Raw genomic sequence first — 26,199 nt, forward strand, 5'->3', positions numbered from 1 at the left:
GGTGCTCCACATTCTCAGCTAGAGCCCAGGTCAGGCTTCTTCCTCCATCCCTTCCAAACTCACATCCTGTCTGTAGGCCCCAGAACATCCCTCTACTACCAAACTGTATCTCTTCTCACTAGGAAGTCTCAGATATTTGCTTAAATGTCACCTTCTCTGCTGTTGTAGAGAAAAAGGCTATGGAATCAGAAACGTTGATGGTCTACTCAAGGCCTGCTTATAGGGAGAAATGAAAGGAAGTAAACACCAGCCAGAAATTGATACTATCACACTTCAATTCTTAGCACATCCATTTCACGCATTCTCTTTTACACACGAGTATAACCCAGGATTCCCTCCTCACCCCGCCCACACGTACAAACACCAGTGCCTTTCCAGAAACTGCTTTGGGATCCACAGGAGAGGGAAGTCCTAAACTCTAAAGAAACTTCAGAAGGCTAATTATATATGCATTTGGAAAGAGACTCAAAGATAGATACACTTTGAAACAAGAAGTGATAGTGAACAAGGTCAAAGAAACATGAACAAAGATTAGGAATCTGGAAATACATTTGACAAGAAGTGCTCATCTCAGTACTCATTCAGAAGGACAAAGGAGAGTCCGATATGGATTCCCTGTGAAAGGTTCACGTGCGTGGTTGTTCAGTGAAGTAGTGAGAATCTTCCCTGTTAGCTGGGTTTCACTATGGTTTAGGGAAAGGCAGATTTCAGCATTACCACTGTATTATATCACCACAGGCTACACATACACCAAGCCCCACACCTCCATCTCCCTTACCCAGCCCCCCACTCCCCCACCCCCACTGCACACATCACCTCCTAACTTACTGTGATTTACTTACTATGCTTACAGTGTGCTATGCATCTATCCCCGTCTGAGGGAAGTTCCATGAAGACGAGTGGGCTGCTCACCGCTGAACCCCAGTACCTAAAGCAGAGCCTGGCACAGAGCAGAACCTCCATATTGTTGAAAGGAATGAATGTCATTTCCCTCTCTTCGCTCAGAGAGGTAGGCAGGCTTTTAGCATTTCTCTGCCTGCACGATGCTGGACCAACCCCTTCTCTGATGCCCACTGATCACTGTCCAGCTCACTGGACACCAAGGCCCAGGGCAGGGAGGGAATAAGGGCAATGGTGAACAGACAGCTGGAGGTCAGGAAGGAAGGGAGATTTGGGGCACGTGGATTGGCTTTACAGGCAGGGTGAAAGGCGGCTTAAAGAAGAGGGCCTCGTGTAGTGAGCTTTCACCCCTCTGTACCCACATGGCAGCTGGATGACAATGATTTGCTTTTGAGCCCACCTCCCCTTCTGGGCCAGCCAACCTGAAGCAGAGACTGACATATGGTCTTTGTATCCCTCCTACGGGCCTGAGACAGAGCCTGGCCCAAAAATGTGTGTCTAGGGAGGAGTAGATGAAAGCTAGGTTTCAGGGGTCAGGGGGCTGTCGGCCCTACCCCACCTTCCCCAACAGTACTGGCAATGCAATTCAGAATTCAGAGAATGGCACTTTATTTTAAGACTTGATTTTTTTGCCATGATTTTCTACCGATTCTTCCAGGATGGTATCGTCTTCTTCAACAGTGACCAGGACCTTCTTGCCCACCAGACTAAAGATGTCTTCAGGCGGGTAGCCTTTGGGCTCACCCACCTTCACAGTAAGCATGTCCAATGTTAGAACAGTGCCTTCTGGAATTTTCACTTTGGCCACCACGGACTTGCCCAGCTGTGGATAAAATTAAGACTCGGTGTCAGCTTCACAGAAGTTAACCGGAACATGTTGTTTTATACCCAAGGTGCCTGACCCATCTTCACAGGGCACCCTGGGACCAGGGACTTTGTTCTCCCACTGGTTCTGAGAACAGAACCTCACACAGAGCAGGGGCTCAGCCAGTGGGGGGTGAACTTAGAGACTCGGAGAGGGGCCTTAACAATAAAGTGCCAAGGAAAGGGCTCAGATCATACAGCCAAACAGAGCCAGGTCCAAATCCTCTTCAAGTGGGTACAAGCCGTGCCTGACTTTCTCTGTAAAATGGGAACTAATAAGGTCTCCAGCATGTCAGATGACTACAAGGACTAGCAGTAATAACATATGTAATCTTCCTGAAACATAGAACGCTCCCAGAAAATTATGATTTCTTTTGTCATCATTCAGTTCAACATCTCATTTTAAACGTGGGGGAACTAAACAGAGGTCCAGAGAGGGCAGAAAACTTGGCCAAAATTCCAAGAAACCGGGATTCTGACTCCTGGCCCACTTCTCTTAGGGGACACGAACCTTACGGCTACTGTGCTTGGTGAAATAAGAATATGGAGGGCTCGCAAGACTGAGTGCGCCATTGTTCAGTGGACGGGAAAAGGGGCCGCCTACAAAGAGGCAGGCAGGTGAGGGGAGTGATGGGTACCAGAAGTTCATGACCAGCCTTTCTATGTCTCACCCATAAATGCTGTTGAACATATCAGTGCACCGTGTAAGGGTCAAGGAATCAATTCTAAAATTAAGTGCCAGGACAAAAGGTCTGTTGGTGGATGTTACCCGATTACGCATCCCACCGTCCACCACCATTTGCCCAGGTAGCCAAGAGGCTCAAACCAAAGTAAGGGCTGAACTCTCCTGCATCTCTGGCGTGATTCCCTCCCCTTTTCTTCTACAATACAGTTTGTTTCTTTTTACTATTATTTTCATCTCCTGGTACTTCTGCGTCTTTAATTTGAGGGAAGCAATCAGGCCCCACTAGAATAAAAGATGAAAACGTTCCTCACACATGCCGGGTGTTTGTTCTTTGCCTCGACCCAGACAGCCACAGCAGGCCAGGAGTGGCTGCAGTCCTGGGAGCCCCAGGACACCAGGCTGTACGACCAGAGGCCAAGACAGGTCTAGGCCACGGCTTCCAAGAAGCCCAGATGGTCAGCAGGCCAGGCAGTCCTTGGCCTCAGCATCTCCTGTCTCAAGGTCAGTGCTGCACAGCTCACACTGCTCCTGAGAGAAGATCCGCATCACCCTCCCACAAACCCCTGCACCACACACAGCTCTGTCCATCTAGGGCCTCCTCCACTTAGGAATGCCTCCGATTATCACAGGCCCTTCTCCTGCTGCCTCACGGAACCCCTCTGTCCAGCTGTTTCTCAAGGCTTACCTACTCCAAGGGACCCCAGACTTGACCACCGAGGTGCCCTATGAGGCTACCCCCAGCCCCTTACATCTCCTGGCATCTAGAGCACTGGCGCCACAGGCTTCGGAGACTTGGTAGGAAACTATAACATGATTCTAGGAGGCCGGAGAAACTGCTGAGGCTCCCTTCAGTGACAAGCTTCTCCCGATGCTGATACGAGCCCAGAGTCCCTCAGACGGTCAGCCTGGGCTCAGGCAGGGCTGGTGCTGACTTCCCCTGGCAGGTAAGCCCACTGCGGCCCCACTCAGAACACCAGAGCCTGGCAGGCTCGTGCAGAACCCACCTTCTCGTTGCAGGCCATCTCACAGGGCAGCAGCTGCTTGGTCGGGGAGCCCAGGGCCCTTTCCACAAGGCGCACGGACCGCACCAGTTCGGCCAGCTCCCCAGGCTCCAGCGAGGCCGAGTGGTCACTCCCCTTCCAGGTCTTGTCCAAAGTTATGTGACGCTCCAAAACCTTGGCACCCAGAGCCACGGCAGCCACAGATATTGCTATGCCTGTTTCATGGCCAGAATACCCTATGGGAATGTCGGGAAAGAGCTTCTGATATTCCTTTAAAATAGAAAAAAAGAGACGAGGTTAAATCATGCATACAGTGCAGAGTCAGGAAGAGCTAGGCTCCCAAAGAGAAGAAGTGTCCCGGTGGAGCTGCTCACTATTTGTGCAACTACAGGCAAGATGCTGAGGCTCTCTGAGCTTCTCCTTCCTGGGATGACAGTGGTACCTGTCCAGGGCCGCTCCATATGCATGAAAAGCACTCGGCGTGCTAGAATGCTCCCCAAATAATGGCTACAGTCATCAACAGTGCACTCTAGGAATGCCTCACACTGCGCGAGCCACCAGGAATAACAACAGAACCACAGCCGATGGCTGAAACTCATTCAAAAAGCAGCGGTCACATTTAATTAGCCTAAACTGCTGAAAGCGAGTATGCTGTGGGCACAAATATCATCATCAATAATATATACAGCCCAATCTCGAAACAATCCTTTGGTGGAAATGCTAAATAATTAACTAATCTGTGATCTATAATTCACTGAATGCAACAAAAGACATTCGTCAAGCGAGTCTTGTCATTGAGGGCGACCAGAAAGCTTAAGTGTAGTAGGAAGACCCAGATGGGGGTTAATATAGGATTAGGGCTGCTGAGTGGCAAAGGCTGCAGGGTGTGAAATTAACAAAGGTGGCAGGGTCCACGTGCTGGAATATGGTTGTACTGGGCCCAGGACGGGGCAGGCGGGCAGCTGACCCCTCACCGTGCCCCGGTATCAAGAGAGGCCATGACGGCCGCCTGGGTGAGAATGGAAAGAGGGGCCGTATTCCGCAGAGAAAGAAACTCAAGGAAAATATCCAGAGTCACAACGAGTAAACTGTCCATTACAGTGATGATCTCTGTGGGGTGAGGTCACAGAGCATGTTTACTTTCTAGACTATGTATTTCAGAGCTGTTTGAGTTTTTTAAAAAATCATGTTTAAAATTTTAGAATAACATGTTTAGAGATAAGCTAGACATGGAGGAAAAACTACCAACTGGGAGAAACACAAATTTAGGTAAAGAGACAGCAGTGTCTGTTTTCAAAAATGGCTAATTTTTTTTTTTAAAGTTAAATATGAAGACTGTGTAGCAACATGCACAAAAGCTTATACCCTCATGGAAAAAGTCAGAATGTCAAGTACTGTTACTAAAAGGAAAATACAGAAGGACAGTGGTTAACTGAAGTGTCAAGATCACGTGTGTGTGTGTATTTAGAATGCCACTAATATCACTCCAGTGTTTTTGTATGATAATTACATATATATGTTTCTAACTAAGTGAAGCTTCAGGTGCTACTGGAAGAAAGGGATGGAGATGGCCTGAGATGACAAGAGACAAAGGATTCTAGTCCCAGCTTTGCACCACGATGCTGTGAAAGCTCAGGCAAGTGAGTCCTTTTCCCTCTGGGACTGGATTTCACCATCTGTCAGATGACAGAGGTGGAGTAGACCAAATCCTGGGAGGCAGAAAGCTCCCTCAAGGCTGTCACTGTAACCAGTCTGGGCCTCAGGGAGGCTTGGGATTATAGGTAGAAAACAACAGAGCCGGGAAATGGCACAGAGAAGGAAAAGCCAGACGTTCCAAGAAGGTCTGCTACAACTGAGTATGAAGAAAACCGGACAGGTATTTTACACTAGCGTCCCTATCAGCATTATTCACAAGAGCCAAAAGGCGGAAATAACCCAAATGCCCATCGGCGGACAGATGGATAAACGCGCAGTATATACACACAATGGAATATTCTTCAGCCTCAACAGGCAATGAAATAACCTTGCAGACATTATATTAAGTGCAAGAAGACAGACACAAAGGACACATATTGTAGGATTCCACTTAGATGAGGTCTCAAGAGGAGTCAAATACATGGAAACAGAAAGCAGAATGGTGGCTGCCAGGGGCTGGGGGGGGAGGGAATGGGAGGTTCGTGTTTACTGGGGGCAGAGTTTCAGTTTGGGAAGATCAAAAAGTTCTGGAGATGGATGGTGGTGATGGCCGCACAACAACGCGCATGTACTGAATGCCACTGAAGTGTATGCTTAAAAATGGTTCAGATGGTAAATCTTGTATTTTACCACACACACACAAAAGACAACAGCGTACTAAAAAAGGATATGAACCAGTACAGAAGAGGGACCTCGAATGGCCAATGCACATGGTACAGAAAATATATATACAATTATGAAGACTCACACCTTAAATTTCATAGTGGGAAAAATTAAGATTGGTTTCCATAAAATTTAATCTATAATCACCCTCTTTAGAATGTATCTAAACTGCACAGTTGGTTCTAGCTTAATTCTGTAACTGTGAGATTGTTAATGGAGGTTCAGATTGCATGAAGCGTGTCAAAATTGGTTAGGATTTTGGTTACAACAAAGGCCCCATCTTTCCCATAGTAAAGGACCCAAGAAAAGCCATTTTGTTGTGGCCCGATCAGACAATGGGCTGCTCACCGCGATGACACGTAGGTTGACGTCCTCGGGGGGGAGCGGGTACGCACTGGTGCACTGGAGGAAGCAGAAGTTGGGGTTGAGGGGCTTCACGATCTGATAGACTTGCTTCATGGTGTCCATCGACTGCATCCCGCTGGATATCACCATCGGGCGGCCTGAGTGACCAACACCGACACCATCGTCACTTTCTCTTTAGGGGCTCTGACTCTCCCTCAAGCGTACCCCAACTGCTGGTCTCATCCTTCAAATGAACTCCACAGACCTCTCTCCAACACTGTGCCAGCCACTGCGGGGTGAGAGGGGAGCTTGGTGGCTTCCTGCCCTCAATCCGGAGGAAATGCAGACCCCCCTCACCCTCAATATTATAGTTCGGCAAAGTGAACTGAATTAAGGAGGCAGAGGAAGTTCACACGCCTCAGAGAAAGGTGAGCCCCTCACTGGAGTAAGAGGTTGGAGTGCCCAGTTGGGTGAGCACTGCCCCCAACTCCAGAGCAGCTGTGTGAGCCCCGGAGCTGCCGCCTCCCAGCTGTGTGGCCTCAGGTACGAAGTATGAAGCATCATAAGCAAATAACTGACTTCAGTGCCAGGGCTGTTATGAAAATCAAATGAGATGATTCATGTTGCAGAACCACTTTACAAACCATAATGTGAGGAGGGTAGATATTATACCCTCCACGTACAAGACTATTTCTCAAAGTCAGAACTTCCTCTGTGCTGCCATATCCTCAATTTCGTATGAATAAAAACAGTAAAATAATTTTTAATTTTAAAAGTTCTTATAAAAACTGACTTAACTTCTTTCAAGTCAGCCCATGGAACAGTGGAAGTACATGCTAACTGAAAAGAGGTTTCTAAAGTCTGTCTTCAGGAGACTTCACTAGTGGGTTCTACTAAAAGGAGTAAATTTGGGAAGGTTTGGATTCCCTCATGTTAGGGCAAAAATGAAACACTTACCTTTTTTGGCAGTCTTTTCCAGGTAAGGAAAATTATTAGTGTCCCCAGATCCAACTTTGAAAAACGGAACATTCAGCTCATGCAGAAATTCAACTGCCATCTATAAAAACCAGAGAAGGAACTCTCGCTCACCATTGATCAAAATTACTGCCCTCAAGTCAGGTGAGGAGTCATAAGCAGAAGACCCAACTCGTCTTGCCCAGCGAGAGGGACTCTTGCAACAAGTCGAAAGCAGGCAAAGATATGTTACCAGTCTTTTCATTCACATTGAAACTTTCACTCATTCCTAGCCACCCATCCATTTGTCCAGCAACACTGCATGCTGGCCTTTACTGGCGAGGAGAGCTGCAAAAGAATCAGACCTTCCTTCCCAAGGGGTCCAGGGCCCAGTGAACAACTGCAAAAGGGTCATAACCTTATCTTGACCCAGAAAACCAGGCGGCGAGAAAGTGTATGGCTCTCGAAGGCCTCGCCCTTTCCTCAAAACCAAATGGCCAGGAAAAGAGGCCATTTCAATTCTTGCCAAAACCGGGGAAAAAATGGAGCATTTTATGGGCCAGCCCTGACACACCTGGCAGAGCCCAAACCCAAACCCTCTCAGCCCCCAAACCATGCTGCCCACAAGAAAAACAAACTCGTTCACTTTTTCTGACACAACATCACTGCCTGAGGTTATCTCTGGAGGACCCTTCACCATCCTTCACCTCCACCGGGATTCATCAGTAAGACTCAGGATCGGGAAACGGGCAAGGGTCAGTGAACGCTTGCTAAAGGAATCAGTGGGCCACAAGTTTTAAGAGTAAAAATCTCAGTTGGTTATCACATTACAACCCCCCCCACCCAACTACCTTTTATTACTGTTTTTAACAACTGAAGTTGGAAATCAGAAGTGGGGAGAATCAATGTCTTGGAATGTTTCCCTATATCTAAGTTCGATCTATTGTAAAATGCTGCCCGGGTTTCAGAAGGAGGCTTGGAGGGCCTGATCAGCTAGGTCACTGCTTCTCACACTTTAACATGGGACACCAATCTTCTGGGCATCTTGCTCAGATGAAATGCAAGTTCTGATTCTGCTGGGTTAAGGTGGGGCCGAGGGTCTGTGTTTCCATTCAGTTCTTGGGTAAGACCGCCGCCGCTGCTCCATGAACCCTATTTTGTAAGGAGCTAGGTCACCATGGCTGAAAATACAGAGGGCACAGGGTGGCCAGGAATAGTATGAGGTCATTCTGCCAGCAGGTTCTTTACATCAACTCGCTGCTGCCTGAGCTTTCTTCCATGTTGTGGACAGGTGATAAGTTACTCCTGGCTGCACTAACTTTCCTCATGTGTAAATCCTCTAATATCGCAAAGGTTAGAGCTGCACCCGGTGGGTAACCAGCCAGTGAACAGCTAAAAGGCAGTTCACAACCCCCTGGGTCCGAGAGACGCCATCCAGCATGGTCTGAGCGCCACTGGCTTCCAAGCCTGCTAAACTACCTGTACCGCAGTTCTCGTGGTCTTCCCTCGGCTGTATCTCTTCCTTACCTCTCTTCCCCCTTCCATGTTGTTCCACCTGGCGCCTCCTGTTCGTGGGTCTCTCACGGTGCTGACAGGCCCTCAGATGGAAGTGAAAAACATTCCTTCTAATGTGTTTACTGAACAAAGTCGACTTCCCCCACTTTTCTCGTTCTATCAGGCAGATGGAGACAGTATTTTCTAGTGTAAGAGGGGAAAACCCTATGCTAAGTTTTCTTCCTTATAATGTTCAACTTCTAAGAGAAACGGCTCCTGATGCAAAAGCCCCCGGGAGCATAAACAGAGGATGAGCCCACTCAGGAGAGGCACAGAATGAGAAGAAACCAAATGCAGGAGAAAACACTTTGCAGAAGCTTACCTACGAAGGCTGGACAATCTGCTTGGAATCCTACAGTTTTCAAGTGTTAAGTGGCAAATTCCTCTCCAAAGGGAAAGGGGCCTGTCTGCAGTCCTCCCGGAGAGCCAGGCCCACCAAGCAGCGGCCACTCCAAACACTGCCGCTGCACATGCATCTCTGCAAAAAGGGTGCCAACCTCAGTAATGGGGGAGACCCTAGCCCTCTAGCCTGAGGCCGTCTTGCCATGCCTAGCCCCCCTGAGGCCGGGTCAGCGCCGGTCCCCCCACCCCCAGTTCTCCAGGGACCTCCTGGCTGCCCCTACTCCTGCCCACCCCACCGTCCATCCCCTCTTCACCCAGGGGTACGGCGCAGCCAGGCAGCCTCACAACATCTCCCTCCCACCCCGCAGCACAAAGGCTTTCAGAGTCTGTCTGGAAGAACTCTGCCACAGGACCTTCCCTGGCCATCCAGCTGGCTTAAATACAGACAAGGGCCCCACCAGCAACCTGGTTTCAGTGAAACACTGCACTGCCCGAACTTCCTCTTAGAGAGTCCCAATGCATACACTTGTCTAACTTTAAAAATTTTTAATCCCAGTGTTTCTCAAGCTTTTTCAATTCAGAACCTTGCTTACTGGGGGCAGGGGTAGGCTTTATTACCAAGAATTAATTGGTAATAATTATTAATCAATGAGGATCGACAATGTGTGCCCACAGCGCCCCCTTTCCGTATCATGGCCCCCTGATCTGAGGGATAACAGAAGCAAGAGGAGCTGGGATTTTTCTAAAGCCCCTTCCCCCGGCTCTCAGCTTTTGAATCCTGTGGAAAAGGAAAAAGAAGCCCAGAGCGAGGAGTCATGGAGAACGGGGTCCTGGCGAGCTGCCCAGCATGAGAGAATGATGAGGGGGAAGCATGGGACAGGAGATTCCCAGTGGCCCAGTCAGAGGGCACCACAGCTTGGGCAGGGGGGGCGCCCTGCTGGTGGGGGTGGCAATGGAAGAAGAGATGAGGTGACTGATCTAAAGACGTGCCTCAAAGGGCAGCTCTGTTAGGCCGGAGCACCCTCAAAGGGCAGCACGTCCTTCAGGAGCCACCTTGACCGTCATGGCCTCCATCTGCTTTCTCAATAGAACTCTCCATTTAGACCAAAGGAACTCTGCTCATTTCCACCCCATTCCACAAGCCTCTGCAGCTTCGGCCAGGTGCCCTGGTAGTTTTCTACCAGGTGGAATTAATAAAATCCCACGACAACCTTTCCTCAGCACATGAAGAACACCCTGGGACAGCACAGACAGTGGAGAAAATGGGCGCTTCACTAATGGCTACCGTCCACAAGGAAGTTAAGGTGGGTAAACACTCAGAGCCGCCTGCCAGGTAAACACAGAACAAGGGACCAACCCACTTCCAAAAGCCAGGCAGACAGGACGACCCGGTTCAGCAAAGGGACCTGGTCAGCAAAGCAAATTCACTCTTGTAAAGGCACTCAAGAATGCATTTCCTCTCACTGCCTACGCCCAGGTCAGCCAGGAGGACCCTCGGAAACAGTGGCCTGCCCAGGACAGAGAGGCCTCCCTGTCCACATAGTGTGAAGCAGAACAACTCCGAAGGGTTCTGAATGACGGAACGCTATCACTCAGTGGATGCAGGTCTTACACGGCCCTCACGCCCAGCACCTCACCACTGCCATGTGGGGGAGAGGGGGGAAGACACCTTTATTACTGTTTTTACAGATGGGACACCTGCAGCTCAAAAAGGTCACATGATGCACCTGAACCCACAAAGTGTCAACTCGAGAACCTGAACTCAGTGTAGCTGCAGAGCACGGCCGCATGCACCACACAGAAGGGCTTCCTGGGGAGCAGAGGGACAGGAACCAAAGGGAAAGGCTGAGAGGCAGACGCGGCCCACCGACCGCCAGGCTCTCCTCCACCTCCCAGCTGATCCTGCTTCTAGCTCCACACCACCTGTGAGTGAATGATCTAAAGACATGACTCTTCCCAGGCGGCCTCACAGACGCAAGGAAGCGCCCTCTCTCCTTCAGAGTCCACGTCCTGGGGCTCACATGCCTGACAGCAGAGCCTGAGAAGGAAAGTCCTCATTCCAGGTATAAGCGGCCTCCGTGACCTCTTCTCCGGCTCTGGGTCAGAGCTGGGAGAGCCTCTACAAGGCAGCTGTTCACACTCGAAAGGGAACGGAGGCCCAGAGAGGGAAGGGGCTCGCCAAGCTCACACTGGAGATCAACTCAGAGCAGAGTCAGGCCAAGAAGCCAGGTGTCCTGACACGGGGCGCGGGTTGCCTGCCTTCACTGCAGCTAATGTTTGCTAAGCGCTGGCTGAGTGCTATGCTTTATATCAAACATCAGGTTTAATCCTCACAACAACCTTGCAAGATAAGTAGGGTTGGTAGAACCTGAACCTAACAGCCGAAGAAATAGAAGCACAAAGCGGTTAAACCACCTCCACACGGACTCATCAGGAATGACAGGCGGAACCGCATTCAAACTCAAAATGTGACCCCAGACCCCATGCACATAACCATGAGGCCAAACAGCCTGAGTATGTGCCATTCGAGTGGGGTCTCAAAGGTTTAGGTGTTTACGCTCTTTAAAATTACTATGGACTTGGGGGCGCCTGGGTGGCTTAGTCGGTTGGGCGTCCGACTTTCGCTTAGGTCATGATCTCGCGGTTCGTGGGTTCGAGCCCCTCAAAGGTTTAGGTGTTTACGCTCTTTAAAATTACTATGGACTCTACAGGGCTTTTGTTTATGTAGGCTCCAGCTACTCATATTTATTGAATTAAAATTAAAACTAAGAAATTTGGGCTTTTGTAACTTTAAACTTTTTGAGATCATTATAGCTTGAGAGGAAGCTCTAAGAAATCATATGTACCCTTCACCCAGGTGCCCTCTATGGGGCCATCTTGCAAAACTAGAACACAAAATCACAACCGAGAAAGTGACCCCGATCGAGTCTACTGATCCTACTGAGATTTCGCCATGGTTACGTGTATTCATCTGTGTGTGCGTGTTATTTAATTTTATGCCATTTTACCATGCGCACAGACTCGCACCTACCAGAGTCACAATCCAAAACTGAGCCATCGCTCCAAGTATCCCACGTGTTACACTTTTACAGCCACATCCACCTGCCTCCCTTCCCCTCCCTAACCCATGACAACCACTCCCCTGCTCTCCACCTCTGTAATTTCGTCCGTTCAAGACGGCTCTAATAACTGAACAGTATAGTATGCAACCTTCTGAGACAGGGTTTTTCACTCAATGTTATACCCTGGAGATGCAGCCAAGCCCAGCATGTATCAGCAGTTCATTCCTTTTCTGGGCTGGAACCATTCATTCACCTGCCAGAGAACTATCTGGATTGTTCTAGTTTGGGGGCTGTTACAAATAAAGTTGTTATGGACACGCATGTACAGGTTTCTGTGTGAATGCACATTTTCATCTCTTTTGGGAGAAATGAGCAAATGGCGCATGGCGGGCTACATGATGAGCACATGTCTAGTTTGTGGTGGTGTTTTTTTTCAGGTACGCAATAAATGGTTATTTTTTATTGAGATATAATTGACACACAAAAATGTACTAGTTCTGGGTGTACAACATGATCTGATAAACATACACACTATGAAATGGTTACCAGAGTAAGTTAACACCCCTCCCCACATAGGTATAAAATTCGTTCACATGTTCAGTTTTATAAAAAAAACTACCAGTATCCTCTGAGTGAATTGTAATATGATACCACATATGAACTGTATTAAAATAAAGTTGTTTTTAAAAAAAGGAGACAACCAGGGGCACCTGGGTGGCTTAGTCAGTTAAGCATCTGACTTCGGCTCAGGGCATGATCTTGTGGTTTGTGGGTTCGAGCCCCGCGTCAGGCTCTGTGCTGACAACTCAGAGCCTGGAACCTGCTTGGGATTCTGTGTGTCTCTCTCTCTGCCCCTTCTCTGCTTGTGCTGTCTCTCTTTCTCTCAAAAAAAAAAAAAAAAAGGGGAGACTATCATATTTTCTAGAGTAATTATACCGTTCTACATTCCCACCAGCTGTGAGATCCATTTTCTCTGCATCCTTGCCACCATTTGATGTTATTGTCACTTTTTGTTTCAGCCAGACTGACAGCTATGTAGCAAGACCACAATGTAGTTTAAAATTGAGAAAATTTTAAATCACTAGACAAGCACAAAAAAAAAAAGATAAATTGGACATCATCAAAATTAAAGATGTTTGTGCTTCAAAGGATACCATCAAAAAGTGAAAAGACAATCCAGAGAATGGGAGACATTTCCACAAATCTGTATCTGACTAGGGACTCATACCTAGAATATATAAAGACAAATAACCCAATTAAAAATTGGCAAAGGATCTGACATTCTCCTGAAGAAGAAGGTATACAGATGGCCAATAAGCACATGAAAAGATGCTCAACATCATTAGTCATCAGAGAAATGCAAATCGAAACCATGACCAGATACTACTTCACACTAGCTAGGATATCTAGAATCAGAAAGATCATAACAAATGCTGGTGAGGATGTACAGACACTGGAACCCTCATATGCTGCTAGGATTGTAAAGGGTGCAGCCACTTTGGAAAACAGTCTGGCAATTAAACACAAAGTTATCATATATCCCCAAGAGAAATGAAAACATGTCCATAAAACCTGTACAGGAATGTTCATGGGAGCATTATTCACGCCAGCCAAAAAGTAGGAACAATCCAAATGTCCATCAACTGACAAATGGGTAAATAAAAGGTCGTATATATCCGCAATACTGAATATTACTCATCAATAACAAGGAGTGAGGCACTAATACACGCTACAACAGGGCTGAACCATGAACACATGTTACTCTGTGAATGAAGCCAGACACACAGGGCCACATACTGTCTCATTCTGTTTATATGCAATGTTCAGAAAAGGCAAATTTATACAGACAGAAAGCAGATTAGTGGTTACTAGGGGTGAGGGAACTGGGGGCGATTGAGAAATGGCTGTTAATAGGTACAGGATAAAAACAAGCCAAAAATCAATTGCAGTGATTAGTCATCATAACTCTGAATATGCAAAAAACTGGGGGTGCCTGGGTGGCTCAGTCAACTGAGTATCTGACCTTTGGTTCAGGTCATGATTGCACAGTTCGTGAGTTCGAACCCTGCATGGGGCTCTGCGCTGACAGCTCAGAGCCTGGAGCCTGAATCTGCTTAGCAGTAATGTGAAACAGGCATGTTATGAAAACAAATGTCACTCCCTAGGTGTGAGCTTCCTTCCACCAAGGCACTGACTGAGCATGTACTGGCATGTACCGGGACCACTATGCCAGGGTCTGAGTTCACAGTGAACACGGACCTGGTCCTGCCTGGAGATGGCCTCACCAGGTCCAGAAGACAAGCCTGCATGTTCTGTACTTTAATCAACGCCTGGGCCTTTACCTAAGAGGAAACAGGCCCAGAGAGGTGAAGGAAGAGTATGGTCTGGCAGAAGCATTCTGGGGTTGGCCTGAGTTTGCTGATCCATAATGAGGGATACCTTCCCTGTGAAATGGGGATAATAACTGGCTCATCTGGAAGCACCTGGGTGGCTCAGTTGCTTAAGTGTCTGACTCTTGATCTCAGCTCAGGTCTTCATCTCAGGGTCATGAGTTCAAGCCTTACATTGGGCTCCATGCTGGGCATGAGGCCTACTTAAAAAGAACCGTCCTGGGGCACCTGGGTGGCTCAGCTGGTTGAGTGTCTGACTTCGGCTCAGGTCATGATCTCATGGTTTGGGAGTTTGAGCCCACATTGAGCTTGGCGCTGTCAGCGCAGAGCTTGCTTCGGATACTCTGTCCTCTCTTTCTTCCCCTCCTTCACTCATGCTCTCTCAAAATGAATATTTTTTTTTAAAAAATTATCCTATCTGAAGAGGCTAAGAGGAGTAAATGAATTGATATGTTTAAAATACTTAGAGGGGCGCCTGGGTGGCTTAGTCGGTTGAGCGTCCNACCAAAAACAACACCCAAGTCTTTTAGATCCTAAAGCCCACATTCTTTCCTTTGATTTTTGATTTACAGATCCTTTAAGAACCTGATAGGGGCGACTGGGTGGCTCAGTCAGTTGAGTGTCTGACTTCAGCTCAAGTCATGATCTCACAGTCGATGGGTTTGAGCCCCACATTGGGCTCTGTGCTGACAGCTCAGAACCTGGAGCCTGCTTCGGATTCTGTGTCTCCCTCTCTCTCTGTCCCTCCCCAACTCGTGCCCCATCTCTTGGTCTCTCTAAAATAAACCACTAAACACACATACACGCACACGCACACACACACACCCTCTGTTTTGTTTGGTTCATTTATTCCTTCAACAAGTATCTCCCACCCACCTGCTGCACACCAGGTACCAGGAATGCTGTGGTGCTCAGAGTCTGGTAGGGACGAGGGAGAGATAATAACACACAATTATGGAAGAGCACCACAAGTAACTAGAGGGGCCTGAACCAAGCCAGTGAACAGGAAGAATTCCCAGAGGAAGCGCTCTTTAAATTAGGATCAGAAAAATGCCCAGCAAACTCTTTAGGAACATTTTCCTTAAAAACATCTGTCCCCTTGTCCCCAGGGCAGCTCTTGGGCTTAAGAGATTCTCCAGCCACCAACACCAAGGTGGTGAAGAGCAAGGGGAAGCCCAAGGGCTCTGCTGAGCTCTGCGAAGCCACACACACCTGCACGGATGGCCACATGGAAATGATGGACCAGAGAAAGCACACCGTGCACACATCAGATCTGCCTTCAAGACCCATTTCCTAGCTATGTGACTTTGTACAAACCTCCCAGCCCCTCCGAGCCTCTACTTCTTCATCAGCAGAATGGGGCATAGTAGGGTTAAAATATATTTACTGGAAGGGAAGATGCTCTGTAAGCCATAACATATAACTCACTCAAAAATTATGAATTAGAAAATTATGATTACAAGGGGCGTCTGGGTGGCTTAGTCGGTTGAGCGTCCGACTTTCACTTAGGTCATGATCTCACAGTTCGTGGGTTCGAGCCCCGCGTCGAGCTCTGTGCTGACTGCCAGCTCAGAGCCTGGAGCCTGTTTCAGTCTGTGACTCAGCTCTCTCTCTGACCCTCCCCTGCTCACGCTCTCTCTCTCCTAGAAATAAATAAAACATTTAAAAAAAAAGAAAAAAAAAGAAAATTATGATTACGAAAACTGCAAATTAAGGGATGAATCTGGGCTACAGAACTGAAGCCTGGAGGTGTCATTTCCCACAGATGCGTCGGTTCTCTGCCTCCCCGCCCTTGTTAAAACTACCATCAGTGAGGGCACCTGTGTGGCTCAGCTGGCTGATTAAGCGTCTGACTCTTGATTTTGGCTCAGGTCACGATCTCAAGGTTTGTGAGTTCAAGCCCCACATTGAGCTCTGCACTGACTGTGAGGAGTCTGCTTGGAATTCTCTCTCTCTCTCCCCCTCTGTCTCTGTCCCTCCCCTGCTCATGCTCTCGCTCGCTCGCTCTCTCTCTCTCTCTCGCTCTCTCTCTCTCAAAATAAACATTAAAAAAAAAAAACCCACCAACAGCCTAGGCTAGGCTTTTGTTTCTTTTCAACTCAATTTGCAGCCATATTTTGGGGCTGGAACAGTGGCACAAATGGTCAGAGAGGCCCACAGAATGAAATGGAAGGGTTTCAAATATTCTGAGCAACTGAAAGAATTCCAAATGTTTTGAGTCATAAAAACTCTAGGTTTCATCTAACGATCCATTTCTGCAAAGTTACCCTGAGGAAACAACATGAAACACAGAAAAACGGTGTCTATGTCAGCATTATTTATAAGCGCAAAGAACTGACCCGTAGGTCCAAAAGTGGAGAAATGGTTAGGTACATCATAAATCCTCAAAAGAAGCATCCCATTGCTACTAAAAAGCTGTAAGCACAAGATTGCAGACTTATATGTCAATTATATCTCAATAAAATTGGGGGGGAAACAAGATATGGGTAAAAGCTTGCAGTATAATGGTAAATGGGAAAAGAATTAAATATTCACAAATGTAGCAACGAGGCAATAAAACATGAATATAAAAGACTTCAGGAGGAAATCTACAAAAAGAACCACCCTACAGGGATTATGGGTCAGTTTTTCTTAACTTTCTATAATATCTATTATTTTCACAATTACAGTTTTTACATTCAAAAATGATTTCATGGAAGAATCTGAGAGAGGCAGGTCACGGAGCATATGGGACCTGACACCTGGCACCGGCTAGGCTTTTCCAGGATGTCAGCATGCCATTCTGTAAGCCACTCAGGATGACACCAATGTCCCCCTCCCAAATCACACAAGGCCATTCAGCAAGGGATGGATCCCTATCAGAACAGAGGTTTACTGATTCCTAGTCCAAGCTATTTTCCACCAGGAGAAAATGGTCCAGCACGGGTCTCTCACAAGCTTTGAGGGACTCGGGGATTCTGGTGTGGCTGCCCCCTCCTCCCAAAGACAACTTGCTTAGAAACTTCTGGTACTTCTCCCACTGGCCTCCCATTTCGTTGGGCACCGATATGGTTAATGTGATGGGGAACTCAGAAAGCAAAAGTCTCAAGCAAGGGCTGGAGCAGACTCTAGGCCAAAAGCCACCAGGCCACCTGCTGTCCCCTGGGTCTGCTAAAGTGGCAAACGACAGAGTGGCAATCACGAGGACTCACCTCATCCATGCCAGAGGCAGTGAAGAAGATGCCAACCTCCTGGGCGTATCTCTGCAGCTCCCTGTACTGGTCATGGCTGAACTCCAGGTGGCGCTTGTGCTCCCCGTACGTCTTCCCCCAGGAATGCTTAGACGTATAGGGCCTCTCCAAGGCTTTCCGATTGAACTTGTACTCCAGCTCACTCTTCTGGAACTTGGCACAATCGGCCCCACACTCCTGCGACACACAACAGGGCTCCTTCAGTGATCGGTCACGAATTCTCAGAAGAGAAATGTTCGGGTAACGGCTCTGACATCAGTATCTTTAAATAGAAGATTGACGAAGGGGTGCCTAGGTGGCTCAGTGGGTGGAGTGGTTGAGCGTCTGACTTCGGCTCAGGGCACGATCTCATGGTTCATGAGTTCGAGCCCCACATCTGGCTCGCTGTTGTCAGCCTGTCGGCACAGAGCCCACTTCAGATCCTCTGTCCTCCCTCTGCCCCTCCCCTGCTTGTGCTCATCCAAAAATAAATAAATATTTTTTTAAAAAATAAGGTTGACTGGCAGTGGGAAAAGGGGCAGAAAGAAGAAAACCTTCAAGTAAATGCTGGGGCTTCCTTCTAGTTTTCCCCCTTAAAATGCAAAGAAAAATATGGGGGCTTTATTTTTTAAAATGTTATTTTATATTAGAATATTAAAAATAATTCAAGAGCTAAAGAAGATTTTAAGTTAGGTAACTCAGCAGAGGATAGCAAAATGAGCCCTAGGGAGGAAGTCAGAATCTGCTAACTCTTGGAGAAACCACTTCCTGTCTCTGGACTCGGTGTCTCCATCTACACAAATGGCAGCTTTGGGCCAGCTCCAGGACGCTTCACCGTTCTGAGGAGCCCCTCGGGGGCAGGAAACAGACAACTCTGCTTTAGCTGCTTTGCACGTGTGCACTCTGCATGGCATCTTGTGCGAACAAGAGGCTCGAGGGCAACAAACAAACACGACTTAAGAAAAGTCCCAGTCTTACTGAACAGAAACTATAACATAAAAGCTGCATTGTCCGACTCTAAAAGCTAGAATTCTATTGCCAGTCAGCACCCAATCTCTTAAAATCGCTTTGAAAAACCACGCAATAGAAAGATGAAAGGAAACCCTCTAAAGTCTCAGCTCACTGACATTTCTGGAGACAGTTATTCACGCTGCTGAAAGCTCGGCTCCAGAAAGATCAGTGCGAACAGGGCTGCTCCCACTCTGGAGAGACCACAAGATAGCATGGTCAGGAAGGTTCAAAAAACAGAACTGAAAGTGACCTTGGGCAACAGAGCTCTCATTGTCTAGAGGAAGATCCCCAGGGCCCAGAGTGACCTGAGTACAGCTGCACAGCGAGTCTCTGGCCGGGCGGGACAGATTGCTTTCCTAAGGCTGTAGAACAGGAGTCTCCTGGCCCACAACTGCAACCTGGATCCCTGCGACAGCCAGGCCTCCAGCAAGCTACGGGACAGGGCCTCACAGAGCGTTGCATGCTGCCTCCTCTGCTTCTCAGCTCTACCTCCAGGAGTGGACTTACCTTCGAGAGGTGAAATAGCTTGTCTGCTCTGGGCAAACCTTTCCTTTACAGCAAGATGAGAAAAGTGAAGTAGCAGAAACTACTAAAGACAAGAGGTCAGAGAAAGTTCGACCACATTCCACAGGACAGCAGTTGTATGGGGAGCACAGCAGGGTCTTCCTAAAACTGAGTGACGTCTTTAAATATTTACCTCTGTGGTGAATTCCAGCTGCAGAAAACATGATATGATCACTGTCCCTGTTGTACTAAAATGCTGATGGTTTTGTTGCGGAATCCGGTCTGGCTCACCCAGCAGAAGAACCAAGAGGCACTCGGAGATCTTGGAAGGGAGGAGGTTTATTTTACACCGGTGGGCTCAGAGGAGGTCACTCTCCAGAGGTCTGAGCCCAGAGCATCAGCAGAGGGAATAATTTATAGCCAGTTACTTCCACCTTCCTCATCCATCAGGGACAGGTGTCTCCTATTCGCCCTGTCGGCCATCTTATGGCAGATTTTCCCTATCATTCCCCCCTTTAAACAGATCTAGTCTGTACTAGAGGACATCATCTTTAGATTCTTCCACTGAAGGTGCCCTGCTCTTACTGGCTCCAAATGGGGCCCAGATTAGAGGCAATCAATACCAACAGAATACCCTATTCATAAGAGGAACATGTGTAAACAGGAACCTCTTGCTGTTTCCCCAGCTTTCTGAGGTAACTTCTGCCAACCTGATGGCAAAGAGTAAGGACAGTCGATCTCACTGGAATGGTGATTCCTCAAGCTTCTGCTGTGTGTAGACCAGCCAGCTTCCGGGGTGTAGCTGGAACAGGGCTGAAGATCCTAAGAATCTAGGACTCTCTGAAACGTCACTTTGAGTGGGTTCGTCGGACTTGGGTCAGGCTTCCAAGTTTTGGGGCTTCTCAAGATTGGCCCTCTGGACTCTGGAGTGGTGAACCCATGATACCGATGACCTTGAGGGCAGTAGGAGTGGTCAGAATAACGGTATGAGGCCTAGTCCACTGTGGTTTGAGATGGTCTTTCTTCCAATCTTTGACCCAGATGGAGTCCCCTGGTGAGAAAGGGGATCCTAAAGAGACTGGGGCCCTCTCTATGGTATGTCATTGTAACTTATTTACAGTGGCCCCTAATGCTTGAAGTCCTCTCTTATTCCCGTATCCCCTATTTGGTGTAGGTTTCCTGGGAGGCTCCCTAGACATGGGGCGGGGGGCTCCCATATATTAGTTCAAAGGGGGAAAAACCTTGAGCTCCTGGTGTGCAACAGACATGCAGAAGGCCCAGGGACAACAGGTTTGGCCATGGGAGGTCTGTTTCCTGACAGAACTTGGCTAAGGTTCCCCTGAGGGTGTGATCCATTCACTCTTTCCCTGAGCTTTGAGACCAGTAAGCAGTGTGAAGCTTCCAAGTGATGTTGAGGGAGTTGGTTAAAGTTTGTATAAGGTCCGCCACGAATGCAGGTCCATTATCACTGTGGATGGTGGCCGGCAGGCTGAACTGGGGGACAATCTCTTTTAGGAGGACTTTAGCTACCTCTTGGCTCTGTTCTGTCCTGGTAGGGAAAGCTTCAACCCATCCAGAGGATGTGTACATCCTACTACTACCAGATGTCTAAACACTCAACGTGGCTGGACATCTGTAAAGTCAAGTCTATTTCTAGATCTTCAGAGGGGGTAGCTCCTACCCTTTGGACACCTGTCGCAGCACGGGCAGGCATTATTCCTGGCACAAGTCACACACCATTCACTTATTGCTCGACATGATGCTGGCAGGTGGCTGATGTAGTACTGCTTTTTGAGGGGAGCCTCTAATGCAGGTTTTCCTAGATGGGTGAGTTGATGGTATTCGCCAAGTAGATGCCTTCCAAGAGCCACTGGAATAAAGATGCAACCATCTAGCCGTTTTCACCATCCTTCCTTGGTCTGGGTGGCCCCCTCGATTTCAGCCCATTTAATAAAAGTCATAGTTTGGCCCCCTACTTTCATTTTGACCGTGGGCTCACGGGGGCCAAGAAGTGAGCCTGGACCCCCTCAATCTGAACCTATCCCTGCTAGCCCTAGGAGGGCTTTTCCACAGGGTTCTTTTACATATTGGTTGGGACATTTATTTTTCCCATGTTCTTTCTCCTTGCAGTAGGCACACTGATCCCTTGCTAAGGAGGTCCTGGGCTTCCCCCTTTCGGTGGTGGGACCATCTCCATCCTTCCGTAGTCCTTCTCCTTTAAAGCAGCAACGAGGAGGCTGACCTTTCTCACAGCTTCCCTGTCGGCAGTGACCTCCCTGTTCATGTAGACCTTGTTCGCAACTGGACACCGCGTGATGTTCATTTCACCGAAAACCCTCAAGTTTTTGGAGCTTCCTTCTGATATCTGGGGCGGCTCGGGCCACGAAAGAGGTGTTCGCCGTCTGTTGTCTCTCTTGTGCCTCAGGATCAGACAGGGTGTATGTGCAGTAAGCCTCGCATGGCCTCTCAGAAGAATCCCCGGGGATGCCGCTGGGGGAGTGAGGAGATCTTGGTCCTATTCATGGGCTTCTTAGCCCCTGCTTGGGTCCCCTGGAAGAGAACCTCTTGGTACCAGCAGATGTAGACTTGTCCTTCTTCTGTAGTGAATCCCACGTAGGACATTCTCCAGGTACAGCAGCTCTAGCCCAGGTGCCAGGACCGACGACCCCGGCTGGCACGTGTTCCTCAAGGTATTGCCGAGCTCCTCTCAGGACTCTCTGTATCTCCTCAGTGTTAAACAAAGTGCAGAGCAGCTGCTGGCAGTCTTCTCAAGTTGGTCGGTGGGTCTGGAAGAGGGGCTCCATAAGGTCTATCATTGCCTGTGGCTTTTCAGAATATGATGGTGTGTTAGGTTTCCAATTGAGGAGATCAGTAGTGGAGAAAGACTGGTAATACATCATGGAACAGCCAGGCTGCAGGTTTCCCTCGTTCCGGCATCCGGGCCAGCACACCGGTCTCTCGTACTGGCATCTGGAGGGCACCTGCACCTGGCCGCGGGTGCAATCTGGCCGCTGGTCCGGAGAAGAGAGGATCTGTTGAGTCCGGAGGTGGTGGAGTATCGGGAGCTGGGGGCTCAGGTGCTGACGGTCTCAGGGGAGCATACGGCGATGGCAAAATTTGTTCTTCCTCCAGATCACCTGCGGGATTTGCAGAGGTCGGGGCCTCTGTACCCTAGCCTGTCCCTGTTCTTTGCAGGTAAATCGCACCCAAGGGGGAAGGATTTGGGCAATCTCTAACCAGGAGTCGATATAGGGGAACTGATCAGGGCAACCTAGGTCTCTGGTAATAACATGCCAGATGCGGAGGATCGTTGGAACATCTAAGGTTCCTTCTGAGGGCCATCTTACCCCAAAAATGGGCCATTCCAACTCACATAGGGTCCTTAATTTGCTGGGAGTCATCTTAATTCCATAGGAATCCCAAAAACACCCTTCTCAAAGTTCTTAATCATAGTTTCAAGAACTGTGGATTTGCTCTGTCCCAACCCCATAAATGTTCCTGTGAGGCAGTGTTGCAAATACAAAGGGGTAGGAGTGCCCCCTCTAATGAGGAGACCAGTCAGACTCCCAACTGGTCATGTCCCGAAGAAACTTAGGTGATGCTGAGCCATAGCGGTCTCAGCTTTGTGACTTACAATTGGAAACTATTGCAGTGCCGCCACAGACTGTATGCCATTCACCATGGAGTCGCAGACGGGGCCACTCGGACTCTGTGGGCTTTTGGGGATCTTACGGGTGCCCGCCCGTGGAGCCACAGAATCGAACTTGGCAGGCAAGACAGACCGAGTTGCACATTCACATTCACCCCAGAGGTTATTATATTCCCTCCCACAGAATTCCGACGGATGAGACCACTAGGGTCTCTGGGGAGTGATCGGCTCCCCCTTCCACCACTAAGGGTGGGCAGGACAGATTTAGGGCCGAGGCATTACCGGTTTCTGACCTCGGTTCCAGGTCCTCACTTGCCAAGTCTCCTCGAGTCGGTGGGAATGGTGGAGCGGGCCGGCCCAAGGAGACCGAGCTGGAGACAGCAGAAATTCAGGCAGGATGCACCTTCTCCTGTGCGAGTCCTCCTTCCGTCACCGCCACGCCGTTTTCCCAAACCGGTGACAACAACGGGCCAGCGCCACTGGGTTTCCTGGTCGGGAACCAAACGCTGCGGAATCCAGTCTGGCTCACCGGCAGAAGAACCAAGCGGCACTCGGAGATCTTGGAAGGGAGGAGGTTTATTTTACACTGGTGGGCTCAGAGGAGGTCACTCTCCAGAGGTCTGAGCCCAGAGCATCAGCAGAGGGAATAATTTATAGCCAGTAACTTCCGCCTTCCTCCTCCGTCAGGGACAGGTGTTTCCTATTTGCCCTGTGGGCCATCTTATGGCAGGTTTTCCCTATCAGTTTCTCTGTTCAAGGTTTTACGGATCTTTTCCTGGCGAATGACAAGCGGCAGAACTCCAGACGGGCCATTTGCAGCAAAATTTGGCAGTTAAAAGTACATTCAATTAGGTGACCTCTTACTATAATACGTTTCTATTTTATATATGGTATATAATTACAATAACGTATTTTGTTGTAAGAAAATAAAAATAATTGAACTCAACTTTTATTATTGCAAATAGGTTCATTTCATGGTCTGAGCAACTCTGGGTAACTAAACAAGGAATGTGACCTCATTTGGCAAGAATGACTAAAAGAAATCCTAAAATATGAAAGATTTCTAAAGAGTCCACTGCTTTAAGTTTAAAAACAAAAACACACGTGATGGGATAAGTGACAGGGAAGCTCTGAGAGGAAAAGTCACCTGCCCGAGATTATTCAGCTAGTAAATGATTATCTGGACACTAGTCCAAAGCCTCAACCACTTCATTCTCCTTCCCCACCCCAGAACTAACCTCCAAAATAACAGAGAGGGAAAAAAAACCCAACCAAGCCAAGTTTCCATGGCTCAATATCTCCAGGTATTTTTACCACTTCAGCATTGAGAGGTCACATCTCCACAAACAGGTTGTTCCCTAAATTAAGAGGAATTTCCCTCCNCCCTCTGGCTAGGCGCAAAGCTCTGCAATCTAATATTTACTCACTGTGTGCCCTTGGGCAAGTCACTTTTCTGAGCCTTTAAAAGGAAACCAACAGCATCTACCATGTACATTATCTCATGGGAATGAAATGAGATGCATTTAAAGCATTTAGCCCAGAGGCGCCTCGGTGGCTCAGTGCGTTAAGGTCTGACTTCGGCTCAGGTCCCGATCTCACAGTTCATGGGGTCGAGCCCCGCATCAGGCTCTGTGCTGACAGCTAGCTCAGAGCCTAGAGCCTGCTTCAGATTCTGTGTCTCCCTCTCTCTCTGACCCTCACTGTCTCTCTCTCTCTCTCTCAGAAAAAAAATAAATAAATAAATAAAATTAAAGCATCTAGCTCAGTATCTGTTAGGTTAAGCACTCAAAAACATCAGCAGCTGTTACTCTTTAAAAGTTTTTTTTTCTGGGGACACCTGAGTGGCTCAGTTGGTTAGGCATCTGACTCTTGATTTTGGCTCAGGTAATGATCTTACAGTTCGAGAGTGTAGGCCCCACATCGCGGGCTCTGCACCGATGGTGTAGAGGCTGCTTGGGATTCTCTCTTTTCCTACTCTGCTTGCTCTCTCTCTCAAAAATAAATAAATAAACTTCTTTTTAAAGGTGTTTCTATGATTCAGTAGGCCTCCATAAAAGCAGAGTAACTCTGGAAAGAAGGGTAAGGGAAAACCTAATCACAATTGATTACATCAGGTGAACAGCTTTGACTGAAGGTAAGAGGGGGGGAAAAGATTGAGTGAACCATCTCTAAACCAAGGAATCAGTGCAGACCTCATGCTGGGGGCTAGAGTCACAATAAAAACATGACAGTCCCCGCATTCAAGGGTCTCGCAATCTAAGTGTGAGAGATAGAAACTGAGACAGCGACAATGCAATCTGATGGGAAGAACGACAGGAGCCCACCCTCGAGGGGACCGGTTGGAAAAAGCATCCAAGAAGACCTATACAGGAGTAGAAATTTGCCAAGAGGGAGTAGTTAATAATACGCATACACCCCCTATCGCCAACAGCTAACATTTAGTGAGTCCTCGGTGCCAAGTACTGTGCTAAGACCTTAATATAAATCATCTGATTTGATCCTTACCACTCTGAAGTTAAGTACTATCACCAAGGCGATTTTCAAAAGATGAATCTGGGAATCACAGAGGTTAAGGAACCGTTAGCCCATGTTCACACAGCTGCTAAGTGCTGGCGTCCAAATTTGAAACCACAGTCCTAGCATTTTAACTCTTTCATATTCCAAACACAAAGAACAGCAAGTGAGAAGAGATCACAACAACTTCCAGGAACTTCCAGAACTTCCTGGAAGGAATTCATTGTCGCTGAAAAGTATCAGAGATGAAAAATGACAGGCAGGAAGGAACTAGGTCATTAAGGTCTTGAAGGCTATGTTAAAGGGTTTCAACTCTCCCCGCGGGCGGTGGGGAGCCACTGAAGGTGTGAGGCTGGGGTACAACCAGATCAAACCTGTGTTTTAGGAAGATCACTGTGCCACCAGAAGGGGCTTAGGTCGGGTTAGGAGGCAACTCCAGTGAGGCAGACAAGTCAAGAGAGTGATTCGGGATGAGGAGAATTCCAAAGATTCTGAAAAGCAACTGCGAGTTGGACGCCAGGTCGCACGCTGGGGACCGAGACGCAGAGGAAGGTGGTCCTGGTGCCGCGCCGCCAGCTCTCTCGCGGCCCCGCCCCCGGCCCGGGCCCCGCCTCCGGCCTCCCAGGCCCCGGCCGGCGCCCTCTTCTTCCCGGGCTCTGCCCTCACCTTGGCCGTGCGGATCATGCGCTTGGCCACGTCCAGGTCGCCCTGGTGGTTCTGGCCGATCTCGGCAATGATGAAGCACGGGTGCTGCCCGCCCACCCAGCGCCCGGGACACAGCTCCAGTTCCAGCGGCATCGCGGCGGCTCGCGCTCCGGCGCCACACTGCAAGCCGCTAGTCGGTCGGCAGCCCAGTG

At 48.5% G+C, this 26,199-nt stretch overlaps 1 protein-coding gene across 1 annotated transcript; it reads right to left on the reverse strand.

Annotated features, from left to right (window-relative positions):
• Window positions 1-1,492: 1,492 nt before the first annotated feature.
• Window positions 1,493-26,199, reverse strand: NANS (N-acetylneuraminate synthase). The gene is made up of 6 exons (XM_077756113.1): window positions 26,009-26,199; window positions 17,647-17,862; window positions 7,111-7,210; window positions 6,157-6,311; window positions 3,454-3,720; window positions 1,493-1,723 (listed from the first exon to the last, which is right to left on the reverse strand). Exons 1-6 carry the CDS (start codon window positions 26,138-26,140, stop codon window positions 1,514-1,516), a joined length of 1,080 nt encoding a protein of 359 aa, XP_077612239.1. The 5' UTR covers window positions 26,141-26,199; the 3' UTR covers window positions 1,493-1,513.

The sequence above is a fragment of the Crocuta crocuta genome, unplaced genomic scaffold (assembly GCF_008692635.1).
Source record: "Crocuta crocuta isolate KB4526 unplaced genomic scaffold, BGI_CrCroc_1.0 scaffold431, whole genome shotgun sequence".
NCBI classification, from domain to species: Eukaryota; Metazoa; Chordata; class Mammalia; order Carnivora; family Hyaenidae; genus Crocuta; species Crocuta crocuta.